The 27809-nt window shown below is 37.9% G+C and overlaps 1 protein-coding gene across 2 annotated transcripts in view; it reads right to left on the minus strand.

Moving 5' to 3' along the window:
• Positions 1 to 27809, minus strand: part of LOC131692145 (uncharacterized) — a 309783-nt gene that overhangs the window by 51079 nt on the left and 230895 nt on the right. For both annotated transcript variants that reach the window (XM_058979022.1, XM_058979021.1), the window contains exon 6: positions 10455 to 10894. In XM_058979022.1, the coding sequence (XP_058835005.1) occupies positions 10455 to 10894 (440 nt within the window). The remainder of the gene's footprint in view (positions 1 to 10454; positions 10895 to 27809) is intronic.

Genomic DNA, 27809 nt, shown 5'->3' on the forward strand with positions numbered 1-27809 from the left:
TTATGTACAAATGTCAAATTTGAAAACCTGGTATTAGCACTATTCATGCTATTAGAAAGCTTCAATTGGCTGTCTTTTTCCGCAGTGGTTTTGAAACCGTTTCTTATGTTTCCTTTCGGTATGATAAACAAAAAGGACAAATATTAAAATAAAATGAATGACTCTCGTCCAAAAGAGGCTAACCCTCATTTTTTTTTCCAAAATTGTCATTTTTGCATTTTTAATAGTTCTAAGCAGTGCTGAGCTTATGGTTCGTCGCGGTTGCGGTAATTACCGCAACCGCGCGGTATTTACCGCACCCGCACCGCAAAATCTGCGGTGCGGTGAGACACTTTTTCCCGCAGATGCGGTGCGGGAAAGAGTTTTTACCGCGTGGTTTTACCGCAACCGCACCGCAATAAAATAATTGATAAAGTGATAATTTTGATTATTCTAAATTGATAAACAGACTGCTATTACAAAAGAAAATCTCGCTGTGTCCGAAATATTTTGAAGCTATTATTTTTACGACATATTTTGGACTAGTTATTTGATACTTCTAAGTAAAAATTCACAAACTAACCATTTCAAATACATAAAATGCAAGATCCAAATAGAGACGAAACTATTAGATCATTTAAAAACAATAAATTTGTACTCTTAAATCCAATATAAAAGTGCATCACTTCTCCCGATTTCTGTTGGTAATCGTGGAATTATGAATCGTTTTCGATATCAATTTTTCAATTGCGAATTTTGACTAATTTAAAGGAATTAGAGATGAATTAATTATGCTGGGACTTAAAGATAACCCAAAGAATATAATTATCTTCGTCAAACCAAACGAATTTGCAATAATTGGCAGTAAAGGATACAAATGTATGAAAGCGTCCAAAATAAGGAGGGGTCCAAATTTGGATGATTATTCTATCATTCGTTCATCAGCATCGTATTTCTATCTTCTTTGATTGCTGTGTAAATTCAATGTGAATTTTTCTACGGTCAATTTTAATGGACTCTTTCTCAAAAAGTATGCTACATAACTTTTTTTCGCGTACTTCCATTCCAATTTACTATAATTTTCTACCAAATTAAGTCCTAATATTTTTCAGTTAAGACTATGTTGTAGCTTTTTTGACGCTTTTTTGCCAAATACCACATAGTTTGACTCCCGTTCACTGCAATTGAAGTTTTTGCCTTTGGCTTATTGGCAAAATATTAGAGGAAAATACATTAAATGCTAGAACTTTAGAACTAGCCTTTAGAAAATTACACTTCATACATTTTTAAAGGGAGCAATCTTAGTTTTTGAATGAGAATACATCTGTTTCTTGAAGAATGCGGAAGTTAGAGTTTTGAGATATATTGTCCGTAAAGCCCCCTATTTTTAAAAATCATTTCTGCTGTTTGCTACAAATCATACATTTTTGCAGTTTTTCTAATGTTCAATAATTCTGTACCGGTTCAGACCGGACACCTGACTAGATGTAATGTATAGAGCAATTTTTTCGTCAAATATGGCGTCGTTCTTATTGATAAAATACAATATGTTTTTATTTCACTGTATTGGAATATATGCGCTATTATATAGAAGTATAGGTATTTCGACTTTAAATTTTTGTTGGTGAAATTCCTTTAAGAATGAAAGGTGGGTTTACTACGTTAATGCGAAAATCATACATTTTATTTTCATATGTCAAAAGCATTGAAAATATGAAAATTTAAGTAAAAAAATATGCAACTTCATTTCTTATTACATTTTTATTCCACATTTTTCAATTAACTGAAGGGTTGCTAAAATAAAAGTTTTCCTATTACTGCAGTAGAACGTTTTTGAATGTATAATGTTTACCTTAAAATGTACGGAATTTTATTAAAAGAAAATGCAAAAGTTGATTTTTTCATAAACATTACATTCTGAGGAGTCTCTTAAAGTTAAATTTCGTGTGAATAAAAATAACATTTTATCATATACTGTTACACAAATGAACAATTTTCCAACACTATTTTTTAAAAATATAAAAATTTTACCGCATTTACCGCATTACCGCGCGGTGCGGTGCGGTAAATAAAGTGCGGTTGCGGTAAGCGGTGCGGTTTCATTATTTTTTTGCGGTTGCGGTGCGGACAATCCATTTACCGCCCACATCCGCACCGCGACGAACCCTAGCTGAGCTCCATCACGGTACTGATGGCAAACCTGCTAGACAAAAGAGAATGAAACGGTTAGCAGTTAAAGCAGTAAGCGATGCGTATTGAGTTACGGTTCTCATTCCAATGAATTGAAAACAGTCAGACGGTTCTCTTCTGAATCTCTCACTCATTGGAATCATTATTGAGAGGAAGGGAAATTGACCGCCGTTTTATCAACAATATAAGTACGGTTATGACGGTCATCTTATTACAAATAACGAGCTAAAATTAACAAACAGGCGGTTTCACATAAATAACTATGCATAAAAGAAACTGAAAGGTGGAGCAAAAATCAACAAAGCACCGCATGCTGCCTAAATACAATACACTGATAGTATTTTGTTTACCTTACCAATCTATCTATCTATCTATCTATCTATCTATCTATCTATATATATATATATATATATATATATATATATATATATATATATATATATATATATATATATATATATATATATATATATATATATATATATATATATATATATATATATATATATATATATATATATATATACACATATATATATATATATATATATATATATATATATATATATATATATATATATATATATATATATATATATATATATATATATATATATATATATATATATATATATATATATATATATATATATATATATATATATATATATATATATATATATATATATGATGAGCCTATTTTCACCATACTAAGCAAAGTGCCTCACTAATTCGGTAATTTCTTGCCTTACAATCAATGGAATGCGTAAAAATTGACATCAACCGCTTTGCTTCGTTGTTAAGAACCAATATAATAACACAAATGCGTTGAAAACAGTAAATTTCTTGTGTTTGAGCACAATGAAAACTCGAATCGAGTGCCCCTATTGTTGCGCTACCATTTGACTCAATGCGTTGAACAAAGATGGCAGACACTGCTCTAACCAACGGCTTCAAATGGGTAGGGTGATAATAGAAACATGGCGCAAATAGGCTCATCACCCTATATATATATATATATATATATATATATATATATATATATATATATATATATATATATATATATATATATATATATATATATATATATATATATATATATATATATATATATATATATATATATATATATAACCGTCGATTACTGTCAAAATTTACACATAGTAGGCATTCGTTATGGAGCGTGTTTGTGTGCTATTGGTTGGAAATTATCTGCCCGCTAGATGGCGTTTCGGAACAAATTGTGTTTTTCTCCTATTTCGTTGAAAGTCGTAGCAACGCGCGATGGGTATTAGCTAGTACAAAATAAATGGTACTCAATCTCTCTATCATTTCAATGCGTTCTCTCTCGCACGGCTTCTGTGAGAGATAGTTAACAGAAACTCTATCCGAGGAAAATGGAAATGAAATAACGGTTATTTTGTGGTGATACGGTCACTTCATATTTACCGTCACAATTCAAAGACCATCGTGAGATTGCACAGCACTGGTTCTAAGTAATCCACATACACTGTCATTTGAGAAATTTGAAAATTGAATTTTTCGAAAATATCAGTGAAAGTGTCATGTCTCTACATTGAAAATTGACCGAGCAATAACGGATCAATAGAAAATGGTGCATTGTGGTCGGAAAATTAAAAATACGTGGAATCAATTTTTGTCTTTCGTTATAGAGTTATGGTGTCTTCGGAAAAGTTGCTGTATGGCACCTAGTGTTTTATTTGGTTGAAGCATATTAGTTCGGAGTTCAGTCGCTAGGGGTTCGCTGTTATCAACTTTTTAATAAAGCTAGATAGAAATGTGGTATCTTCGAGAAAGTGTCAGGTCCTATCATTTTAAATATATTTTATAAAGATGCAAACTTTGTACGTCCTCTAGAGATAGAGCATGTTTTGGTTAAAAAAAACTTACAGATTATGTTTCTAAGAATGTGCCATATTTCAAAACATGTATGACGTACAAAGTTAGTGTCTACAACAGATTTATTAAAAATTCATACGACTTTATCGACCTGACATACGACTTTATCATAGACACCATATTTCTATCCCATTCCATTAAAAGATGATAACATTGTCGCCCTAGTGACTGAATTCCGAACTACTATGAAATGATCAAATAAAGCGCTAGATTCCATGCAACGAAAGATATGGTAAGGTCGTGTGAATTGTGGGTTTCCCACTTTTGGTCGCTAGGTACCCCCGGGGTTACACCCTCGAACTACGTTAATTATTATTTTATCTTTCCTAGACAACATGGGTCAATGAACTACTAATAATGCACATGTAAAGCATACATGCTTTAAAGATCATTGAAACATGTACGCGTCATATCAGCTTTATGTACGTGAAAAGAGCAAGCTATAATACTATATTTCGACTGTGCATTAACCCCTTCATGCCCATGTTGTTTGTGGACAACAACTTCTTTAAAAAAATTTGATTGAGGCAAGATTCTCTCACAAAAACAAGTAAGGCTAATAAAATTTAATCATTTAATGAGACTGTTGCCTTTCATTTGAGTATTAATAATTAGAAGTATCAATTATAGAACTGAAGTTATTGCAATTAGTCTGATTGGATTCCGATGGAGCAATGCTGCCAGGAACAATTTACGTTGACGACGGAAAATGATTTTTTTTATATATCTTCGCTATGTTGCAATATTATTGAAAATTGATAAAACTTATCAATTTAGACTGTCTTTGGCTACGTTTTCCACGCAGTTGGAATCTAGGAGAATTGTATTGAGCATTGGAAGGTAAAAATTGAGCAGCTTCTAGTACTGCGAGGGAAGCACCTATCTTTATGGAACAAGGCTTTTCGTGTTTCTTGATTCCACCGATTTCAAGGAAAAATAGTTTTGAAACCCTACATACACTAGAAAATGTTGGACATGAAAGGGTTAATGATGATAATATAGAGCCATAATGCAGTTTCAATGCAACATTCGTGCAAATGTACAGCCAATATTGCAATGGCTTAATGCTTATGGTTACTTGGGTAATATCTGCTGTTTCTCTGATTTTTAGCTACTGTTTCATAAAGGTGCAGTATTTATCGATTTAACGGAGTTTCAGGCGGTTTGACGTAATGGGGAGTACCAGATTGACCGAAACTGCTCGATATTACTCCAAAACTGATTTAACATGGAAATTGAATTAGACTAAAACACCACAGTGCTGTCTAAGAAAATATAGTTCACGTTTTGAAGGCACCTTTTGAGGTAAATTACTTGGTTCAAATCTCGGGTGTGACGCAAATTTAACTTCGTTTGCCGCAACTGCAAATTGCATGCCAGACCAAATATTGCGTGGTCAATTTCGCCATTTTGTTTGTTTGTCTATTTCAATTCCAATATATTTGTATCAATTCAACCATTGAGGAGTATCGCCTTACAGTCCACGATAAGAGTCTTTATATCAATGGCTTCTTCGAAATGTAGTTAAGGGGTTATACAGGGTGTTTGGTTCATGATTAAGAACCTCTCGAGGGATGATTGAATGTAATATTTGGAGAAATAAATCGTTCTACACATACTATCAAATCTCAACCGTTACAGAGTTATTGAACTTTTCGTGTAAAAAACTTATTTATCTTAAAATACCTCTAACTCGAAAAGTATACTTCGTATTTTAAATCTTTTAGTTCTATTGGAAAGGTGAGAAGATATTCTATTGAATGGTGTTCTCATATCATATTTCAGTTAATTAGCTTTACTCACCATTAAGTTGTAAAGTAATTAAAAGTTGGCGTTTTTGATGATGTTTTTGTTAATTTTCTCAAAATAATGAATTATGATTATAGCAATATCTATTATCCAAAAGTTGAATTTTAGGACGATTCATAATTTGTTCTTCAACATCATATTCGGGATGATCCATAAATGACGTAGCATTTTTTGAGTGATTTTTAACACCCCCCTCCCCCATCGTAGCATTTCGTCACAAACCTCTAAATACCCCCCCTGGTAATTACGTAGCTTGACGGTAACTCTGCCCCCCCCCCTTTTCCCCGTAATTTTTTTTTTAAATTCTATGCTATTCCCCTTTAAAAAAGCTACGTAGCACGACATGACCCCCTACCCCCCCCCCCCTGTCGTCACACATCATCACAAAATACAAAACTCCCCCCTCCCCCATATAATGCTACGTCATTTATGGATGATCCCTTCCTATCTCTTCTCGTTTATTTGTAATTTCATTACTAAATTTTTCCTGTAATTGACTTGCAAGTATTTAAAAGACTCTAATCTAAAAAATATGCTTTTTATCGTTATTTCTAAGGCTTCGTTGGAAATCTGAGAAAATTTCCTTTGATGTATGTACAAATATCCTTTAGTTAAGTGTACTGAATGACTTTTTACTAGTAAAATATCTCAAAATTAGCGTTTTTCGAGAGTTTTGTAATTATTCTAATTATTATTTAACTAAATTTATCGTTACTATTGTTCATTTGGTGTCCCATAATATTCTCTATAACTTGTTGTTTGACACTTTATCCATGTCGCTTTTCATTTCGGTGCAATTTAATAGTTAACACAGGATGACCTCACCGCCAAAGTAGTGGGTTCGAAATCGTTGTTTTTGCATATGAAGCGAAGTGATAAAATTGATTTTGCTTCGAAATTAAAAGAGATAATTGAATGGAGTCACAGAAAGAATTGTAAAACTTGCTGAGATACATTATTTTGATGATAATAATGGTGATCTGTATTATTTACTTTTTTGAGTAAATTAACGAAAATGCTAAAAATAACACAAACTTTAAACTAATTTACTTCTAAAAGAATACTAAATGCACTTAACTGAAAGATATAAGAACATCTTCCTCTGCAAAATTTTTCTGGCTTTCGAATAAAAATAAGAAAAGATACAATAAGTGCCATACATTTTTCAATAAAATGAAATGAAATGAAATATTATATATAAAGTTGTGGCGAAAAAGTGAGCTAAGTTCGTGATTTTTTAAGTGCTTTATTTATTTATTTTTTAATTTTATTTGAAAAAGCGAAAGACAGTTCGTTAGTAGTACTATCGAAGTTCGAAAAAAACAGATTGAATTAAAAAAATATTCAAGGTTGGTGAAGTTATGGCCTATCCCCCGAAACATGTTTTTGACAGAGGTTTGCGGTGAACACTCTCCAAGCCGAACCGCTCAAAAGAAATCAAAAAAGTAAAAAGATTATTGAAGAAAAATGGATTGTGGTGTACTTGAACGGATCGGTTTCCCAAAAAAAAATTTCCGGTAAAAAATAATGTTGACCAAAAAATTTAGTTTTTTGGCGTTTAAAATTTTAAACAAAAATTCATTGCGAACAATTGCAAATTATTAGATGAAAAAGGAACCGTTCAAGCCACGAGAATATTAATACAAACAATTCAAAATAAAACTTATGAAGATCGCATAAATAGTTTTTGAGATATCACGTTCACCACAACAGTACTTTTCAAAAAACATAGTTCCGAAATGAACGAAAAATCGATCAAAATTGTTTAATTCTAAAGAAAAATTACTGTGAAAAGGTTACTTAACCTAATTAACTGAAACATGTGAGGACATAATTCAATGGGAAATTTTTTCACCTATTCAATGAATCGAAAAGAATTGAAATATAAAGTATACTTTTTGAGTTAGAGCTATTTTAAGGCAACTAAGTTTTTAACACAAAAAGTTAAATAACTTAGCAATGGTTGAGATTTGATGGTATGTGTAGAACGATTTTTTCCTCCAAATAAGACAGTCAATCATCCCTCGAGAGGTTCCTAACCATGAACCAAACACCCTGTATACAAAGTTGGAACTCAAAAAACCGAAAAAAATATTGAATATTCTGAAAATACATACTTTTGTGCGAAATTTCATCCAGATCGGAGCACCAGATTTCAAACGACAGCTGTTCGTAGCGCGCAGGTTCTTCCACGAATGAAGTTAACACAAAACTTCAAACGCAATTATCTCGGAACTATGTTTTTTGAAAAGTACCGTTGTGGTGAACGTGATATCTTAAAAACTATTTATCCGATCTTCATAAGTTTTATTTCGAATTGTTTGTATTAATATTCTCGTGTACTTGAACGGTTCCTTTTTCATCTAATAATTTGCAATTGTTCGCAATGAATTTTTGTTTAAAATTTTAAACGCCAAAAAACTAAATTTTTTGGTCAACATTATTTTTTACCGGAAATTTTTTTTTTTTGGGAAACCGATCCGTTCAAGTACACCACAATCCATTTTTCTTCAATAATCTTTTTACTTTTTTGATTTCTTTTGAGCGATTCGGCTTGGAGAGTGTTCACCGCAAACCTCTGCCAAAAAACACGTTTCGGGGGACAGGCCATAACTTCACCAACCTTGAATATTTTTTTAATTCAATCTGTTTTTTTCGAACTTCGATAGCACTACTAACGAACTGTTATTCGTTTTTTCAAATAAAATTTAAAAAAAATAAAAATAAATAAAACACTTTTAAAAAATCACGAACTTAGCTCACTTTTTCGCCACAACATTGTATATAACCCCTTAAACGATTGCACGCTTTCCAGGCAAATGTTCGATGCTGGATATGAGATTTTTCGTTGTGACTCTAGCAATGGGCGAAAATCCACAGGAAGTGGTGTATTAGTAGTAGTTAATCGCGGCTTGATCGGGTACTGCTTGTATTCGTTGTACGTTCCACCTGATTACGCTCTTTACATGGAATATGTTGACGCAATCTGCAGCTGGGTTTTTGCTATTCCCGAAGATGAAAAAACAGTTGATGATATCGTTGTACTAGAATCATGCAAATCTTCCGGCAAAGCATAACTTTACCCGGCTTCCGAACTTTCCGACTTAGGTGTGGTTAGGCTTCTTGACAGCTACCCAAATAGGTCAGGCACGTTACTACAAATCATTTCTATTAGCAGTATATCTCGATTTCCCTTAGTAAAACTAATCATTCCTGATTTCTAATTCCAAACGAGTACGATGCGATGGCTGAGGACTTTCAAGAGAGCTGCCCTGCGAAGATTTACCAAGAATCGCACAATCCCATTTAGAATCAGACCAGATCAGAAGGTTGCAAGAAACACAAGGAGGCTCCCGGCACCGTGGTACGCGTAGTGAACAAAGGAGCCACTAACGTGGGTAAAACACCCAATGAGAAGTCGTCGGCAGCACAAGACAGAAGGCGAACAACAAAATTAAGTTCCGTAAAGTGAAAGCTCTTCAAGGGACATAAATGCTATTGATGATTCGCACGTGAAGGTGCTGCGCACAATTCTGATAAACCCGGCACTCAAGGAGCTGGGCTCAGATGTTAAGAAAATCAGGCGCACCCGCATCAGAGATATGATCCTGGAATTGAAGAAGAATTCGAAGTCAAACAGCTCTACTTAAAAAAGAACACCAAGAAAGCCAAGACGCTCTGAAAGAACTGCGCGAACTGGGAGAAGTGCAGATGGCGAGCCGAATGAGAAAAGGACCTTTCCGCACGCAAACGACTTCGGCTAGGCTTCTAGCCGAAGCAGCAAACAAGGCACTTTGAACCGAGAAGATCAAAGTTGGCTGGTCGGTGTGTTCACTGAGTGTCTCTCAGCGACCGGAAATGTGCTTCAAGCAGAGCTGCAAATTTTCACCAGGTTGTTTTGAACTTGAAGGAAGAACAAATATCAAATCATGCCCTACTATGTTCAATTCGCCGTTTTTCGTTTGCATCATTCATTCAAACAGCCGAGCTGCTCAATCATTTTCCATTCATTTTCGATTTCATTGACCCTATGAATATCTCTGTACTGGGATATTGACGAGGTTTTTCAAGCAAAACTACTCTTAACACACTTCTTATTGTTCATGTAAGCTTGAAAACGCAAAATATGTCAATATTTAACCTAGACTGGCCTCTACAGAGCAGATGACAACTTTGGTTGGTGAATGATAAAGCATCAATTTGAAACGAAGACGTACGGTTTGGTTATGAAGATTCCGCCAACTTGAAAGTGAATGATTAAGGGAGGCTTTGAATTTGAGACATGGTTGGGTTTGATTGAGCTGAAAGTTGGCATTTGAAAATGAAAATTTGCACCACTGGCTTCAAGTTACAAGAATTCGGCCATCTGGCGAGATACTGCAGTGGACCTTCGAAAGGCGGGGTGGATCCAAAAAATTCTTTCAGTTATTGACGATTGGATAGAGGTAAACAATTAATAATTTCCTAATTCAAAAATTCAAAACATCTATTTCAATTGTTTCCCGTACATTATTCCAAAAAATTAGAACAACAAAACTATTCGAAGTACTTACTGTAAACCTTGAACGGCCCAACGACATGCTGTCCGTTGGTGTAGCTGGACATGGTTCCGTTGACATCACCGTTGAGCACGTAGCCATTGTTGTTGTTGTTGATGTACCCATTGGTAGAGATGCACCCATTGCTGAGACCGTTGGCAGTCAACACCCCGCTTGCGCTGCCATAGTATCCACCAAGGCCGGCAGCTGCAGCAGCAACCGCCGCTGCCGACGGACTTGTTGCTGCTGCTACCGCGGCCAGCTGAAGCTGCTGCTGGGTTGGGTGCTGTACTTGCTGCTGGGGTGGACCCTGGGGCACGGCCATCATACCGGCACCATTCAGCTTACCTGTCAGTGCCAGCCGGCTTGGACCCATCAATCGCTGTCGCTTCAGGGGCCTCGGTGGGGAGTTGGGTTGCTGCTGGATCGGGCCGAAAAGTGTCGATGCGTAATAACTGAAAGAACGGGGATGAGAAAGCAAGCAAAACTGACAATTAGCAAACAGGGTACAACCTGCTACCGATACACAAAGGCTCTATTCAGGTGGAAAATTATTAATCAAATAAAATGAAATGGCAGAATAAACAAACAATTAGAGGCGACGAAGGCTCAATACGGTTTCCCTCCCGGACGGGAAGTTGACGATGGCATCAGCAGAATTGTTTTCCCTAGCTCGCCGGGCGGAGCATGGTGTCAGTTTGCGACCGAGAAGTTCAAATGCTCGAATAATGACGATGTTAATGATGATGCCGATATAACGATAATGGTAACAAGTTTCGCCATTCTTGGGAGGAAATGAAGCGAAACAATTTGGCTCATTTGTTCGCAGAGGGACGTTCAGGAGTGTAGCATTCGTTTGGCCACGGAGAAACAGCTTCTGTTCGTCACTGGTTTTGGATGCGGGCGGGAAGATTGCTTCGTGAACTGAGAGTCAATTCAATTACGGTATTTGGATAACTTTTATTCTTTTCCTGCTACTTTTGCAGGCACTTTGACTCTATCTTGTCTGCTTCCATCAGGAGGGTTGGTACTTGAAGGTGAAGAGAAGCCGGGAGAAGAAATGTTTGGCAAACATTTCGACAGTATGTTCCGCCATATTATTTGTCGCTTGTTTGAATGACAAATAGCTTCTTCAACTTGGATTAGTAGGGCAAAGATTGAAATATAATGTTGATGAACAATTTTATTACCATGATTTCAAAACCAATCGCTTTTATCGTTTAGGTGGTTAACCCTCTTCTAAATTTCGATGTTTAGAATTATTCACGATATATACAATAATGGTGAACCTAGTTTAAGAAATCATAATGGTTAGAAAAATAAATATTCATAAAGTAAATAATTATTTCTGATACGTTAGACCATTTTTTTGAGGGTCCTATTTTCAAAGATCAAAGCAGTATGTAATGTTAATATCCTTTCGGAAGTCGCGCTAGTGCACTGAGTTCACGCTGCTCTGAAATTGATTTCAAAGCTTTCTGGTCGTGAAGTGTAGAATGTTCACTGAAATATTACTTTTCTGAAGCCATATTATATCCAGTTTCATCACATCAGGAACGTGGTACTGCTCACGTTTATAATGTTAAGAATAACTCTTTTTTAAGCCGTAGTTTAAAAATACACCCAAAACAAAAATCTCATGCAATAATTGCAAGCGACAATCACTTGCAAACAATGTTTGCATCGCTTGCAATTTTGCAGTTGAAGCCGCTTGCATTTTTTGCAAGCGTATACAGTCACTTCATCTCTAGCTATATGCAAACGCAGTATTGTAGCTCATTCATTACACACGAGACAGCATCGAATTCCGTATGTGCAGATTGTACGAGTTTTAACGCTCTGTTCATATACGTAAGAGAAGGTTAGTGCTTATAGCCTGTGCTACGATGCGCAAGGACGCGAGTTCAAGTCTGGATACGTCCTTTACTTTTTTCACTAATCGTGAAATCATCTAAATGTTTATATATGACATTTATCTACTCTTGACTATCTGATAGCATGTTTGATGGATAAAGTATTGGTTAGTATCTGTTCGTGCATGGCTCGTTTTTCAACGCGAGCGGTCTTTTTTATCTAACGCACATTGGTCACCAACACACATACATCGTTAATACATAGGCAAAATTCGTTTTCTCTGGTTTTTTGCATTACATGCAAGGAAGCTTCTTGCAACTTTTGCACATTACAAGAACGCTTGCAATTTTCGCACGTATTTATTGCATTAATGTAAGCGAATCTTACCGGGTACGTTTTGGGTGTATAGATCAATAAAAATTGATAGATTCGTTAATTTTAACAGTTGGCATATTGTTACCCGGTTTTCGTAGATTGTCATAGTGTTCTATCAGCACTATTATAATACAAAGTCAAACGAAATAGACGAACGAATCATTGGTACATGCACTTCTGATTTCAGTTAGCTAAATCCGAAGTAAAACGCATCAAACTGAGTGGTATTGATGTAGTTTATATCATGTGTATTTCTGGTATATTAGACACTTTTTAGTTTTAAAACCACTTCTTTCGATTTACTGAAGTTCTGAGCAGTTTGGTGTATTGCAGTGTTTGGGCACAACATTTATTTTGATGACTGTATACAAGTCAGGCACTGATTTTGCATAACGGCACGACGTAAAATCAGGCCAAAACAACGAAGCACCACAGTGTTGTCTAAAAGAGGTAATCGACGTTTGTGAAGGCACTCTTTTTGGTATGTGCTGACATAAACCTGACCTCATTTGCCGCAGCTGCAGATTGCTTGCCGTACCAAAAAATCCATACTAATATAGAAATATTATTTTGTAATTTTCAACGATATTAAATCTATCCCTAGCGGTAAATATCAGTTACACTCGAAACTGTGGCGTTCACTGTCCCGAGTCGTTTGCGATGAGATCGTTTAGAACACAAGCGAGATCATTTAGAACACAAGCGATGCTGATGATAGTATGACCAATAGAGTGCCCAGAAAAATGATGAATTTTTGAAAACTCAATCAGCCCACCCCTGAGTCGATTCCTAGTCCCACCAGAAGTACTTGCTCCAAATTTGAAGTAAATCGGACAAGTCTAGCTACCGGACCAAGGTGCCTGAAGTTTGTATGGGATTTTTTGACAATTTACATGAAGAAAACCCACTAACTCGTATTTTCGCCGCTAGGTGACACTGTATGCATAGTATTATCACTGTAAGTGAAAATAAGAAAGATAATTTAACTGCCTACAACTTTCTCGAAGGCTGCTAGTGAATCCGACTTTGTTAAAAGAAGTTATTAAACTTTTAACGAAGTGATGTCTGAGTCAGTTTTGCATGGGTCCTAGCAGTGCATGGTTGTGTATCGGTACTCGATTCCCACCAACTATACATTTTTGTGAGATAATGGTTAGATTTAGCTGAATAGTATGTTCAGAAGAATTGTAGTACATAATACGAGTTATGTTTTGGTTGGAAAATTTTAGTTCCACCTGTTACCGCATAGATGGCGCCAACACTATCTTTTCATAGAAGTGAGATAGAATATCGAGATGTTCGGAAGAATTATTTTAAAATGCCTGTTCTCCAACTTTGTGGAAGATACCTAATCTCTATCTCTTTCCGTTGAAAAGTTTGTGTTGGCGCCCTCTATGCGGTAGAATGTGGAACTAAAATTTTCTAACCAAAACATGACTCGTATTACTTACTATAAATCTTCTGAACATACTATTGACCTAAACCTAATGATTATCTCACAAAAATATTCAGTTCGTGTGAATAAAGTACTGATACACAACCATGCACTGCTAGGCTCCATGCAAAACTGACTCAGATATCACTTCGTTAAAAGTTTAATAACTTCTTTTAACAAAGTCGGATTCACTAGCAGTCTTCGAGAAAGTTGTAGGCAAATAAAAGATCTTTCTTATTTTCACTTACAGTGACAATACTATGCATACAGTGCCACCTAGCGGCGAAAATGCGAGTTAGTTGGTTTTCTCCATGTAAATTGTCGAAAAATCCCATACAAACTTCAGCACGTTGGTCCAGTAGCTAGACTTGTCCGATTTGCTTCAAATTTGGAGCAAGTACTCCTGGTGGGACTAGGAATCGACTCAGGCATGGGCCGATAGGGGTCATTTTTTTTCCTGTCACTCTAATGACCAATCTTGTATTTTGTCCGTATTTAATGTATCAACAATTCTTATACTTCAGTGGTAGATTTTTAAGCTAGTAATGTTTGCCCATCTATGAATGGAGATTTGCATCTATTGACATATATTAGTATATATAATAGATCTTTCGATATTTACGCAGTTATACATTAGACTGGTTCAATTTTTGACTTTTAGCTCCACCAGGCTCTACTGATTCCTTTTATGGCCCTTAGTAATTGTACAAATTTTGGTACCGATCGGTTCCGTCTACGGACCCTCCAAAAATTTCAAAGTTTATATGGAAATTAGTATAGAGAATCGGTTTAAATTGAAAATAAATTCTTAAAAATCACCTCATCAATCAATTCATGAGAACACTATATATTTCTAAAGGTATTCTTCTACTGAATACATCCGTGGAACATTGCAAGTTTGTGAAAATTCGCTGAGAAAAGTTATTAACTAAAGAAGAAGCATGACGTCAAAACAAGTGGATTTTATTATTAATCGTAACAACCCTGTTTAAATAGCTGCATCTGTCCTACGGGAGCGGAAGGTGGTAAGCCTAGTTTACACTTGTATGACGATGGAGCTATTCAAACAAGGTTGCTATGATCAATAATAAATCTATTTCTTTTGATGTCATGCTGCTTCTCTAGTTAATAACTTTTCTCAGCGAATTTTCACAAACATGCAATGTTCCACGAATGTATTCAGTAGAAGAATACCTTTTAAAATATATAGTGTTTTTATGAACTGATTGATGAGGTGATGTTTTAAGAATTTATTTTAAATTTAAACCGATTTTCCATACTAATTTCCATATAAACTTTGAAATTTTTGGAGGGTCCGTAGACGCACCCGATCGGTACCAAAATTTGCACAATTACTAAGGGCCGTAAAAGGAATCAGTAGAGCCTGGTGGAGCAAACAGTCACAAACTGAACCAGTCTATTATACATATCTAGGGTTGCCACCTCTGGTGAATCTTTTAGCCGAAGATATTTACTGACCTGCGCCACAGTGGCCCGACTTAGAGCAAAAGGTGGACTAAAGTCAAAACGTTGTCCTATCAGTTGAAGTAGGACGGTTTTATGTAATTTTGGTACGTACAATTCGTTTTTGATATCAAAATACATTAAAAATAAACATTTACTGTTCATTAGGGTGACTCAAAAAATTGTTTGCCGAGGCGATTCATAAATTATTTTTAAAGGAACTGTTGTACACTAAATTCGTTTTTGATATTTAAACACGCCAAAAAAAAAGAAATTCTCGCTCGTTAGGGTGGCTCAAAAATAAATATTTTGATGTAATCGTTCATAAAACTGTTGAATGGTAATGGTCATACGCTGAATTTGTTTCTAATATTAAAACCTATTAAAAAATCCCATCTCATTAGGGTGGCTCAAAATAATTATTTTGTCGTAGCATTTAATATTTGTTAGTAGTTATGACGGCATCGGTGGTTGAGTGGTAAGCGTGACCGCCACTCTTTCCACTCTTTGGCCTGGGTTCAATTCCAGCCGAGGTCGTTGAGATTTTTCTGAGGTGAAAAAATCTGTTATGTCTTCCTTCGGAAGGGAAGTAAAGCCGTTGGTCCCCGGTCCATGAAATTGGTGAATCGATATCTAGTCCAGGTAGTGGAATCACCTCTCTGGCGTCGGTAAAGAAGAAGTAGATCTAACTTCTATACTCTTACTAACAAAATATCCTCCTCCCGGGATACTTGTGGAGTGCGCAGTAGTATATACGGCCTCTAACAAAAGCAAGTATCGGACTAACCATTCCTTCCCTTTCCTTCCGCGATCAACGTTCGGGCCTAGCCGGCGCCGGTATTGATCAAAAACACTTTAGGATTACCAGGAGTTGCACATTGAAAGATGTTTCGCTACTCCCAAGCATAATTATCTACTGATTCCCTATGCAACTTCAGCTAGTCCCGATCGATAACGAAGTGGCAGCCAGGGGTGGTCGCACAAGCTCAAGCATTTAATATTTGTTAGTAGTTATGTTTGTACATTACATTTCTTTTTGATATTAAAACATATTAGAAAACAGGGAGGCTAAAAACAACTATTTTGTCGTTATGGTTCTTAATTTTTTGTTAATATTGGTACGCCGCATTTATGTTTTATATTCAAGAGTTAATTTCCATTTCATTAGGGTGCTTTAAAATGATTGTTATATCTTTATGTTTCAAATAAGATGATTTTGTATAACTTTGGAACGTTGAATTTATTTTGGACTTAAACTAATTTTTGAAATAACTTCACTAATCAGTAGTTTCATTCACGCATTATTTTGTTTTCGTCATGGTTCAAATTTTTTTCCAACGTGACAGCTTCAAATAGATTTTTTGGCTGCAGGAATTGAGTAAATGTTTTATGATAAAGTATTTCGGGGCTACCGTAAGTCTTCTCGCATCCACTAGAAAAGTATTGAAATGATTATGGCTTAATATCACATCACATCACATGTGTTTTATCAAACAGTGTTTTTCACTTGGGTTATTTTGAGATACTGAGCCGATTTATCTACAAAAGGTTGGGCAAACGAGAATTTATACATCTACAATTTTATTTAATGTTGATAAAAATTAATACATTTATTCATATATTTAAAAATTTATTTTCTGCTTCATGAAATGGATACAATCGACATCTAAGTAACTAATCTTTCCACTCGGCTCCCCATTTGTGCTCCTGTAAAAACTTCATGGATCATCCTCTCAATATTATTTGAAAGCTGTGCATGTCTTTATATCATTATTCTAGCTTAAAAATAATTATTTAAATTTGATATCAATAAGTACCACGCGTCTCCATTTGCAGTTTTTTTTAAATTTTTTTTGCTTATCGCAACTTTTCGCAAAATTACCATGGGATCATATGAAAGAGAAAATTAAAAGCTTTCGAATGAGTATAGTGCGATAGCGGGCATTCGCAGGCGTCGTAGTTGTTATGGCATTGGAAGTTCGTACTTTGTTAATTATCAAGATAAACAGCCTTTTGCATAATGAATAAACAAGCTAGTAACTCATTTGTGGTAATTTTACGATGTAATTTAATCAAACGAATAATTTTGCTGAAGCAACCTATGCCATACGAACAACTGTTTCTTCAAAAAAGTAAAATAACCAGATAAAATTTAGATTTTTAATGAAATTGATCGCTAGACTTTTTTGAGTACCTTTATCGATTTTCATTGCCATCTGAGTTGCAAAAAAAACAAGTTTGAACATTTTTTATTCCTTTGTAACTTGTCAGGTTATCAAAATAGCACTGCTTTGAAAATTATCTAATTTACTCATATTCACCTTTGTTTTGGCAAAGCATAATCTTCACTTGTCTGTACCATTCACATTAGTCCGTTAATTTTGAAGAATTTTACTTCCCCTGTTACCTGCAAAGTATTCAAAAGCACCAACCACTCTCGCTGTGAAGGATAACCCGAACAAGTATTGCTCTCCGTCAGAGCGAACAGGAATAGGAAAGTGGCATAGTGTGAGAAGCACACTTTGGTGTCTTCCGGAACTCTTCGCGGGTCTCAACGAATCCGGTTATTCGTCACTACAGTCGCTAGGGAAGTTCCAACAAAGGAGCACAGTTCTCCTCTTTGTCAAACAGCTAGCGCGAACACCAGATAAGCTCGTTTGAAATCTAGTGCTATAAAAGTAAAAAAATACCGCTGTCTCTCCAGATTCAGTGAAATTCATGTAAAACTCGGAGACCCGGAAATGGCCTTCAAAAACCGGAGTCTCCGGGCCAAATTCGGAGGGGTGGCAAGTCTAGCATAGCCGAGCACATTGTTTCCAAGAGGTGTAAGTTGATAGGATGCCTTCTGAAATCCAAAGCTTTGAAATAAGGTTGTGTTTAAGACCCGAACACGCTGCCATATGAAATCCTATTCACATCTGCAAGGCACCTCTTCCCTTGTGCCTTTTTCCTTAATTATTTTCTATTTGTCGAAGCGAATTTGAAAATATGAATAATCTCGGATGTTCAATTAACCCTAGAACGGTTTTGTGGGGTACGTTTGTACCTCAGAGCTATTTGCAATCCCTGTTATTCCGTTACGGTTTATTTTCACTGCAAGCAATCCATATCATAAATCAATTTGATCATTAAAGTTCCATAAAAGCGGGTGCAACCTATTTGTTTCACTTGACCAACTTAACAGTGCCCGCTTCAAATTTATCTGGACTACAAATGTACCCCACAAAACCGTTTACGTTAGTGTTTTGTCATGTGTACATGATTCGGAAAATTTATTATATCTTTTTTTAAAAGCAAAAAATCAATACATAGTAAGCGTTAAACTTGTGTGAAATTGTATAAACTTCAATATTGCTGAACAATAGAATCTGTTATTTGATATAAAAAATTACTATAGCAAAGTAACTAGAAAAAGCGCTTGGATCGTTATCGTATTTTTGCTTTTGCGGATAAAAGAGGCAAAATATATTAGTGAATATGACTTGTATTTAATATACACCAAGCACCACTCGATTCGTCATCTTCGGTAGCCCAGGCTCTAGAACATTCTTAATTTTTATATGGCTCTACTTCTCCCTTCGACGCCTTCCTGTTTTATCACCGTTACTGCATATTGATTGGTGTTCAAAAAAGCATCGGAATAAATACACTTTTTGACCAGTTTTTGAATAATTGACTAAGTCTTCAAAAAGCAATTTAACAATCTTCACAACGCCGTATAGATGCTCAAAATCGGTTAGAAACTACCGGAGTTATGGCAATGTTAAGTACAAAAGGGAATTTTGACGTGTTTTAAAAACTTGTTCTATAAAAAAACGAAATAATACATAATAAAATAGACAAAACACGAATATTTTTGAACAGGATAGTTTACGAATAATTTTATAATAAAACTATCCAATTTATTTATAAATCCAATGAAAATTAGACATAATCCGGAGCGATTTTAGTTCTGGGGTACGAATGTACCCCACAAAACGTTGTAGGGTTAAATGCTCATTCTAATAAAACATAAATTAGAAACATTCTTCATTCAATTGGACCCCCAATGTCCAACTACGTCACTGTACCGTTCGTCATAATTACAGTGGTAAGAGCTTAGTGCCTATTCACAACTCACAATGAGCACATGTAGCAAGATTAGAATAAAACCCCTGTCGAATCACCCATAGTCACTTTCACCAGACAAAGAAGCCCCCACAAAGTGTTTGTTTACGTCTTCCGTACAAAGTGCCTCGTCATCATCAATCATTTTGTTTATCGACTCCCTTTTCAATTAATACCGTATTGATCAAATAATTTAGCATAAACCATTTAGGGCATGACTTTTCGATGGCTCACATTCCGGGCAGGATAAAGTTTTTCCCTGTTGGGTGGCGAAAAGGTGACGATAAAATTGCTCGCTCATCCGAGTAATCTTCCCCGGAATCGGCAAAGAAACTTGATACGGCTTTTTCTTCGTCGTTCTTTGTCGGCTGGTGGCGGTTACACTGTAGGAAGTCTATCAAAGTATTCGGTGGAAAGGGGTGAAGACCCCAATAACCGAACGATGATGTGGCATTTGGCACTTGGGAACGGAACGGCTTCGGGTGGAATAAGTCTATTTCCATGGTTCGATGAAAGGGTGGGGATGGGAGTCAAACTGACATTCTAAGAACTGAAGGTTAACTGCATGGATAAAGTATTTGATGAATGGATAGCTAGAGGTTCGAATAGCAATCGATTACGGTCGGCAAAATAATATAACATATTTTCGGATTTTGCCGTGAAATTAATTGATTCCGAATTAAGGCTTAGAAATTGGTTCCAACCGAAGCCGATGAAGTAAATACATTCAGTTTCTTCATTGATCATCTGCAGAACGGAAGAAAGAATGAAAAATAATAATAATAATACCTTTGAGGGCAAAGTTCGTGTAAGTTTCAGTATTGTTATATGGATGGTATGTGGCCTAACAGCATATGGTAGCGAACCAGTAGTCGATTCCCACGAATTCTATTTTTTGTGCAAAATATTGGTTGGGTTCAGCTGAATAGTATGTTTGGAAGTAAATTAGTTATGGAATTTGCGTTTCGACTTCGTCTCATCAGTATCGGACACTAGCTTAGAGAAAGGACTAAACTAACGTCGGATTGATGCTAGCTCCGAAAACGGTTACACTGATTGTGTTCCCTTTGGCGCTCCCCTAGTCAAGCGTGATATTCCGCAAGAAAAGGAGTTCTATTTTGAGAGGGAGGGGCGTCTGGTGTAAAGTGCTCAAACCGAAAGTTAAAAAGCACGAAAAAACGAGCGTTCAAAAAATAGACGTCCAACCATTTCTACGTCGAGGAGCTCCGCGGCGAACACGATAACTCTTGATAAAATTGTCTCACCCAGGAAATCCAATAAGATTTGTAAAGCTTAGACTTGTCACTCGATGAACCAAAAAAAAAATAGAAAAAAGTATGAGTTTCGGAAAATGGCTTCATGAAAACCGAAAAATCTCATATTTTTCTGTAAAATTCGCTAATTTTTTTTTAAAATGGCAGGGATAATTTTTTTTATTGAGTTGTCTGTGGTTCATCGACAAGCTACACATATTGTGCATTCTCATAAAAAAAATCAGGTCGATTCGTTAAAAACGCGGTTTCGAGAATTTTTTTCCACAAATTTGCATCACGGGAAAAACTTGTCTTGAAAATTTGGGTAGAAGTAGTTTGGAGTGTATTGTTTACACTGTATTTCTATCGCAGTCAGTTTTTCGAAAAATTTTGCCGATAGATTGACATCTGCGTGCGTTATAGCAAATACGCGCGAGGTATACATGGCTGTTTAAAACAAAAGACATTCAACGTGGCCACCGAGATTGTGGGAGACTATTCTAGAGGTTCAATACTAACAATTAAGCGGATTAAAAAGAAGTCGATTTTTCCCCACTACACCAGACGCCCCCCTTAACACACGCTGATTTCAATCTATCAACAACAATTTTCGAAAAACTGACAGCGATAAAAATACAGTGTAAACAATACACTTTAAACTACTTCTACCCAAATTTTGAGGAGAAAATACCCAATGGATTATTTTTACAGCGTTTCTTCCCTAATGCAATTTGATGTGAGATGTGGTTTTTCAAATTAGCGGACAGGATAGTTCAAAAACTAATCAACAAATTGACTTGATTTTTTTATGAGAATGCACGATATGTGTAGCCTGTCGGTGAACCACAGAAAACTGAAGAACAATTTTTTTCTCCCCATTATTTTGAAGGAAAGTGAGCGAATTCTACAGTAAAATTTGAGATTTTTCAGTTTTTATGAAGCCATTTTCCGAAACTCGATTTTTTTTCTATTTTTTGTGGTTCATCGACTAACTACAAGTCTAAGCTTTACAAATCCTATTGAATTTCCTATGTCAGACAATTTTATCAAGAGTTATCGTGTTCGCCGCGGTGCTCCTCGATGTGGAAATAGTTGGACGTCTACTCTTGGAATGCTCGTATGTGTGGCTCTCATAGGCGGCCATTGTGGTCAAAGCTACTTCGATTGGTCATTAGTGATCTAGATCCGTAAATCCAAGTAATGTTGCATACATTTTAATATGTATTGCATCATTTGGACATCACAAGGGTAGTTTATATGGGAATTTGGTGTGTGGTCGCACTCTTCAACCCGTAACTCCAAAACCGGAAATCCGATAAAAAAATTCAATATTTGCCAATGGAAAGGTTGTACCTTTCATTTGAGACTATGTTTTGACACATACACACATACACATACATATACACATCTGCTGTGATACAAGTTATGGGCAGATTCCCCATTCAAGAAGTTGTTGAACGCTCATATGAGGGCTTCGTGATCGCCAAAATCAACGGCGACTTCGTGTGCAGCTGTTACGCTCCTCCAAAGTGGACAGTAGAACAGTTACGCCTAATGATGGAGCAGTTATCCGAGCAGTTGATCGGTTGGAAGTCGGTAGTCGTTGGCGGTGGCAGTAGAGTAACCAACACAAGAGGGTGTCTACTGCAGGAAGCTCTAGCGAAGTTAAACGAGCGATTGTGCAATGAAGGTACTGTTAGTACATTTTGGAGAGACGGGAGGGAGTCTATCATTAACGTCACATTCTATAGTCCTTCATTGATCGCAAACATACACTGGAGAGTATGCGAAACGAATACGCATAGTGACCACCAGGCGATTCGCTACCGTATCGGTCAACGGAACCATGCTGCAGTACGGAGAAGGATGACCGGTGAGCGAAAGTGAAAGACGATAACGTTTAAGAAAGACCTCTTCGTTGAGGTAATTCGGCCGAACGATGGGACCGATAACGTGGATGCGGCTGACCTATCAAGAAGGCGTGATGCCACAATGCCGCGGAAACTGGAACCACGCAATAAACGGCGTCCAGCTTACTAGTTGAACGAGATGCTTAGTACGCTACGCGCTGGTTGTCTCAAAGCCAGAAGGCGGGCTCAGAGAGCAATATTGGAGCAAGATAGAGAAGAGCGCAAAGCAGCGCTTCGGGAAGCTAGAGCCACTTTAAAACGGGAGATCAGACTTAGCAGGTCAGATTGTCACAAGGAGCTGTGAAGAGAAGTAGACGCCAACCATTGGGACGACGCATACCGGGATGTGATGGCGAAAATGAAGAGCCTAAAGACGCCAGCCGAAACGTTCTCCAGCAAGCTGAAGATAATCGTCGAGGGTCTCTTCCCGAAGCACGATCCAACTATCTGGCCACCGTACAGCGAAGAAGAAGGAACAAACACGGACGATCGGCAAGTGATTAACGATGAGCTCGCAGAGACATCTGTTTACGCTCAATATACATTTCCAGAACAGAACCGTGTCCTACATGAGCATATTCGCGTACCACTGAAATTATTCAGTTTTGTACATCTCTATCTTTACCGTCAGTATAACCTCTATATACAGATAGATAGTTTGTCGGTCACTCATTCGAGTTGCATACACATACAGTGTGAGCCATATGCGCACTACACAAAACTGTGTTCATTATAAAATGTGTCACTACATATCGTCGAGTCCGTTATATAAAGCAGGTAGAAACAGAACAGTTAAAAGCAGTATAGGCCAAACAAACAGGGTCAGTTTTACATTCGTCTTCGCGTAGTTCAGCTGTCACGAGACGGCCGGTTCACTATATTCTCTATATATTCGGTCAGAACAAATACAGTCCACCAGTAAAAGTGTACCAGATCACGCACTGTAGTTTCCTTCGCAAAGTATCACGGGACCTATCACTATGCGGCAAAAACAGCATCGAAGCGCATGAAATCAAAGAAAGCTCCCGGTCCGGATGGATTACCAAACGTGGTGCTGAAAGCTGCGATCCTGGCATATCCGGACATGTTCAGGGTAGTGCTGCAGAAGTGTTTAAATGAAGGCAACTTCCCCGATACGTGGAAGGTTCAGAAGCTGGTGTTGCTTCCAAGGACAGGGAAGCCACCTGGCGATCCCGCCTCGTACAGACCTATATGTCTGCTGGATACACTCGGAAAACTCCTGGAAAGAATCATCATTAACAGGTTGACGAAATTCACGGAAGGTGAGCGCGGCTGTCCAATATGGATGGATGGATGCAATTCGGACCGCGCACAAGAGTACCAAGAAGGTATCTAAACAGAAGCGAAGAAGAGATCGATACTGCGTTGTGGTCACGATAGATGTGAAGAACGCGTTCAACAGAGCCAGCTGGGATGCCTTCGCTGCAACATTGCATGGAATGAGGGTTCCCGACTATCTATGCCAGATCCTGATCAGCTACTTCCCGAGTCGAGTACTGTTGTACAAGACGAGCGAAGAGCAGAAGCCAAGACGAGTCACAGTGGGCGTTCCTTGGGGCTCCATTCTTGGTCCAACTTATTGGAACGGGATGTATAATGGAGTCTTAACACTGTGGGTGCCTAGGAAAGTGAAAACCGTAAGTTTCGCGGACGACGCGTCACTAACGATGAAGAGTGGGACACTTGAAGAAGTGGATGTGTCGGTGACGGAGACAATGGATGCGATCGAGAGCAGGATGAACGGGGTCAAGCTGCAAATAGTTCACCACAAGACGGAGGTGTTGTTGGTCAGCTACTGCCAAGCGGTTCAGCGGATGTAGATCGACGTCGGAGGGCCCGTGGTTGTATCGAAGTGTGCACTGAAGCAATTGGGAGTGGTAATCGACAACCGGTTGATCTTCAACAACAACGTCGATTACGCCAGCAGAAAGGCAGCAAAGATAACGAATGCAATAGCGAGCATCATGGCAAACGTCAGCGGTACGAGGAGCAGCACGAGTCGTCCGCTATTTACTGTTTCGTCATAGATATTCCGATATGGGGTTCCTGCCTGGGGAGCGGCGCTGACAACCAAGCGGAACCGTGAAAAGCTGAAATGGACATTCCGGCTGATGGCCGTACGAATCGCGAGTGCTTACAGAACAATATCGTCGGAGACAGTATGCGACAGTATCACCGGAATGATCCCCATCTGCATCACTCTGGTTAACGACGTATAATGATACCAGCGGAGAAATGCACGTAATGCAAGGAGACTGGCCCAAGAGGACTCGTTGGCTAAATGGCAGCAGGTGTGGGACAACGCGAAGAAAGGAAGGTAGACCCACCGAATAATCTAAAATGTATCGGCTTGTGTGCATAGGAAGCATGAGAGGTGAACTTCCATTTGGCGCAGTTTTTGTCAGAGCACGGATGCTTTCGGACGTACTTGCAGCGGTTTGAACACGATTCGTCACCCCTTTGCCCGGAGTGTGCGAACGTGCAAGAGACGCCGGAACACGTGGTCTTCGAATGCCATAGGTTCGAAGAATTTCATTGGGGTATGCCTGCTGGGAAAGTTGACAATATAGTCGAAGAGATGTTCCACGACGAGCATACGGGACGCTATCAATAGACTGGTTTCCAGTATATTCTCCGAGTTGCACATGAAGTGGCGAAGGAATCAACAAAGTAGCGCCATAGGCTAGAAATTCGCTGTGAAGCCACAAATCGGGTTTCGAAAGAAATTTAGCCGCTAGGGAATTCTCCGTCGGTGTAGACTAGGTCCACCGCCGGGGATCAGTTGAGTAATACGTGACGTAGCACCGGGTAGGGTCGTCGGGGCCAGTTAACCGGAAGCCACGCTCCAACTGGAATCACTGCATGGACTCCGAACCTACTGGCTAGCCCGTTGGCGTAGGTTCATCGCCGGGGACTAGATCGAGTAGATCGGAACGAAGAGGGAAGCTAAATGGCTCACGGAAATGAACATAGGTATCGGAGGAAATCTGCCGCTCGGAGTAGGCTAGATCCATTGTTGGGGACTAGACTGAGTAGTTCGTGAACAAGTAAGAGCGGGAGCTGAATGACTTATCGAGGAAATAGAGCGAAATGGAACGAGAATGGAACCAAAGGGCTAAATGGCACCAGACAGGGAGCTGAAGGGCTCAAGAAGTTATGGTGCTAAAACCAAAGAAGAATCGGTATCGGGAGAACTTTCTTTGCCAGGAAACTCTCCGTCGGCGTAAACTAGTAATTCGTAATGAATGACATTTCTTGCAAATGTGACACCATGGTGCAAGTAAGTGGGGTCATTACCGATAGCCGGAGCCGGTGGTAAAACTTGATGATGAGTTATGTTTTATCAACCATCATGCGGTAGACTTGAGTGGAACGCCCAACTCCTATCTAATCCTAAGCAAAGGATTCTTCATATTTCCTTCCGATCATGTCCATATGAACCTGCTCAGTCCTAGTTTCCGTTCTTAGTTTATAACTGATTCGCTTTAGAATACCTATCCGTCTTTCAATTTCATTGCTTTTGTTTCTCTTAGTCTTAAACTTGCCGAAAATAGCCAATAAAATCGATACAGAGATACAAATTTGTAGCAGTTCCAGAAAAACATTTTTTTCTTTGTTATTTTTAGAAAACTTTCGTGGCGGGCTTTAGTCCTCCTGTCTAAGATGAGCTTGGGTATAGTTACACCATTTTAGTTTCTAAGAATTTATGATTTTATCTATACCATCGATTAATGGTCAATACGGTTTTAGAAAATTGTTTAACATTCAGTGTACCGCCAAGATCATTGTAGTATCACAAAACAATTCAGTTCCTAGTCACAAAAAGACTAAAATGTAACTCTTCGCCGAAACTAGCTCCCATACACAAGAGCGGAAATGAGTGCCAAATTGCCCATTCCTCTATTATTTGCATATCAGCAAAATACGTCAGCATCAGCATAATTAGGACAGTAGTTTTGGTCAAAATTTAATCGGCTTATTTAGTTATCGTGTGGTTTGCTCAATGGGGCAATATCCAGACCAGCACCTCATACATGTATATGTAGCTGTATCGAAATGGACTAGCGATGAAATTTATTGCAGCTGTTGTCGAAAACCTTTCGGCCAGTTATTAATTTTCCCGAAATCGAATTGACTTATCGCTGCTCGTGCCAAAGTGCAACCGATCCTGTATGTGTTTCGTTTAGGAGTAGAAAATTTAATCTATAAATTCCAGTGTTGGAGAAAATTCAAACTTACCAACCGTTAGATAGCAATGATTTAAATTAGTTTCCAACAAAGAATCTTATCTTGACCGAAATCAGATTGTGAATATTGCTTCCAAACCGATTTTTGCCACCAGCGTCAGTGTACGTGACATTTCCAGTAGCCAAAAACCGCCTCAAACCGATCCGATCGCTCTAATCAATGAAAGGACAAATTTCAATTTGCCGGCGCTCGGATAATTTCCGGAAGCCACCATCGTTCGCTGTGTCATTTTCCAAACCCGCAGGCCCCAGATGAGCACCAAACTCCAAAGGGAGAAAACAAACAATCATGAAAGAAAAACCGGACGGCAATCACGCGCGTCATTAAAATTCAAATTAGACAACAATCTACCCTCCCCGCTCGGAGTGTAGGCGGATTCGAAACAGGGAGTCACTATACCAGCGCGCGCTGGTAGTAGGTACAATGAGTGTTTACGTTTTGACGATGCGGTTGCGGGCTTCTCTCACTTTTCTCGGTCATTATCTACATAGACAACAACAGCAGAGCGGTTGGGGGGGGGAGCTCCACCTATCGCGGTGGGACCACTCTACCGCGACCGGAAATGACATTGCCAACATTGTGCGTGCCTTGGGGCTATCGGAGGGAACACAGCAACGCTGTACGTACATTTCCTTCGTTGGATAAAAGGGAATGAAAAAGGGAGAGACGTTCGGCATAATCATAATCAAAAAATATTGCATCA

This window comes from Topomyia yanbarensis, chromosome 3 (genome assembly GCF_030247195.1).
Source record: "Topomyia yanbarensis strain Yona2022 chromosome 3, ASM3024719v1, whole genome shotgun sequence".
Classification (NCBI taxonomy): Eukaryota; Metazoa; Arthropoda; class Insecta; order Diptera; family Culicidae; genus Topomyia; species Topomyia yanbarensis.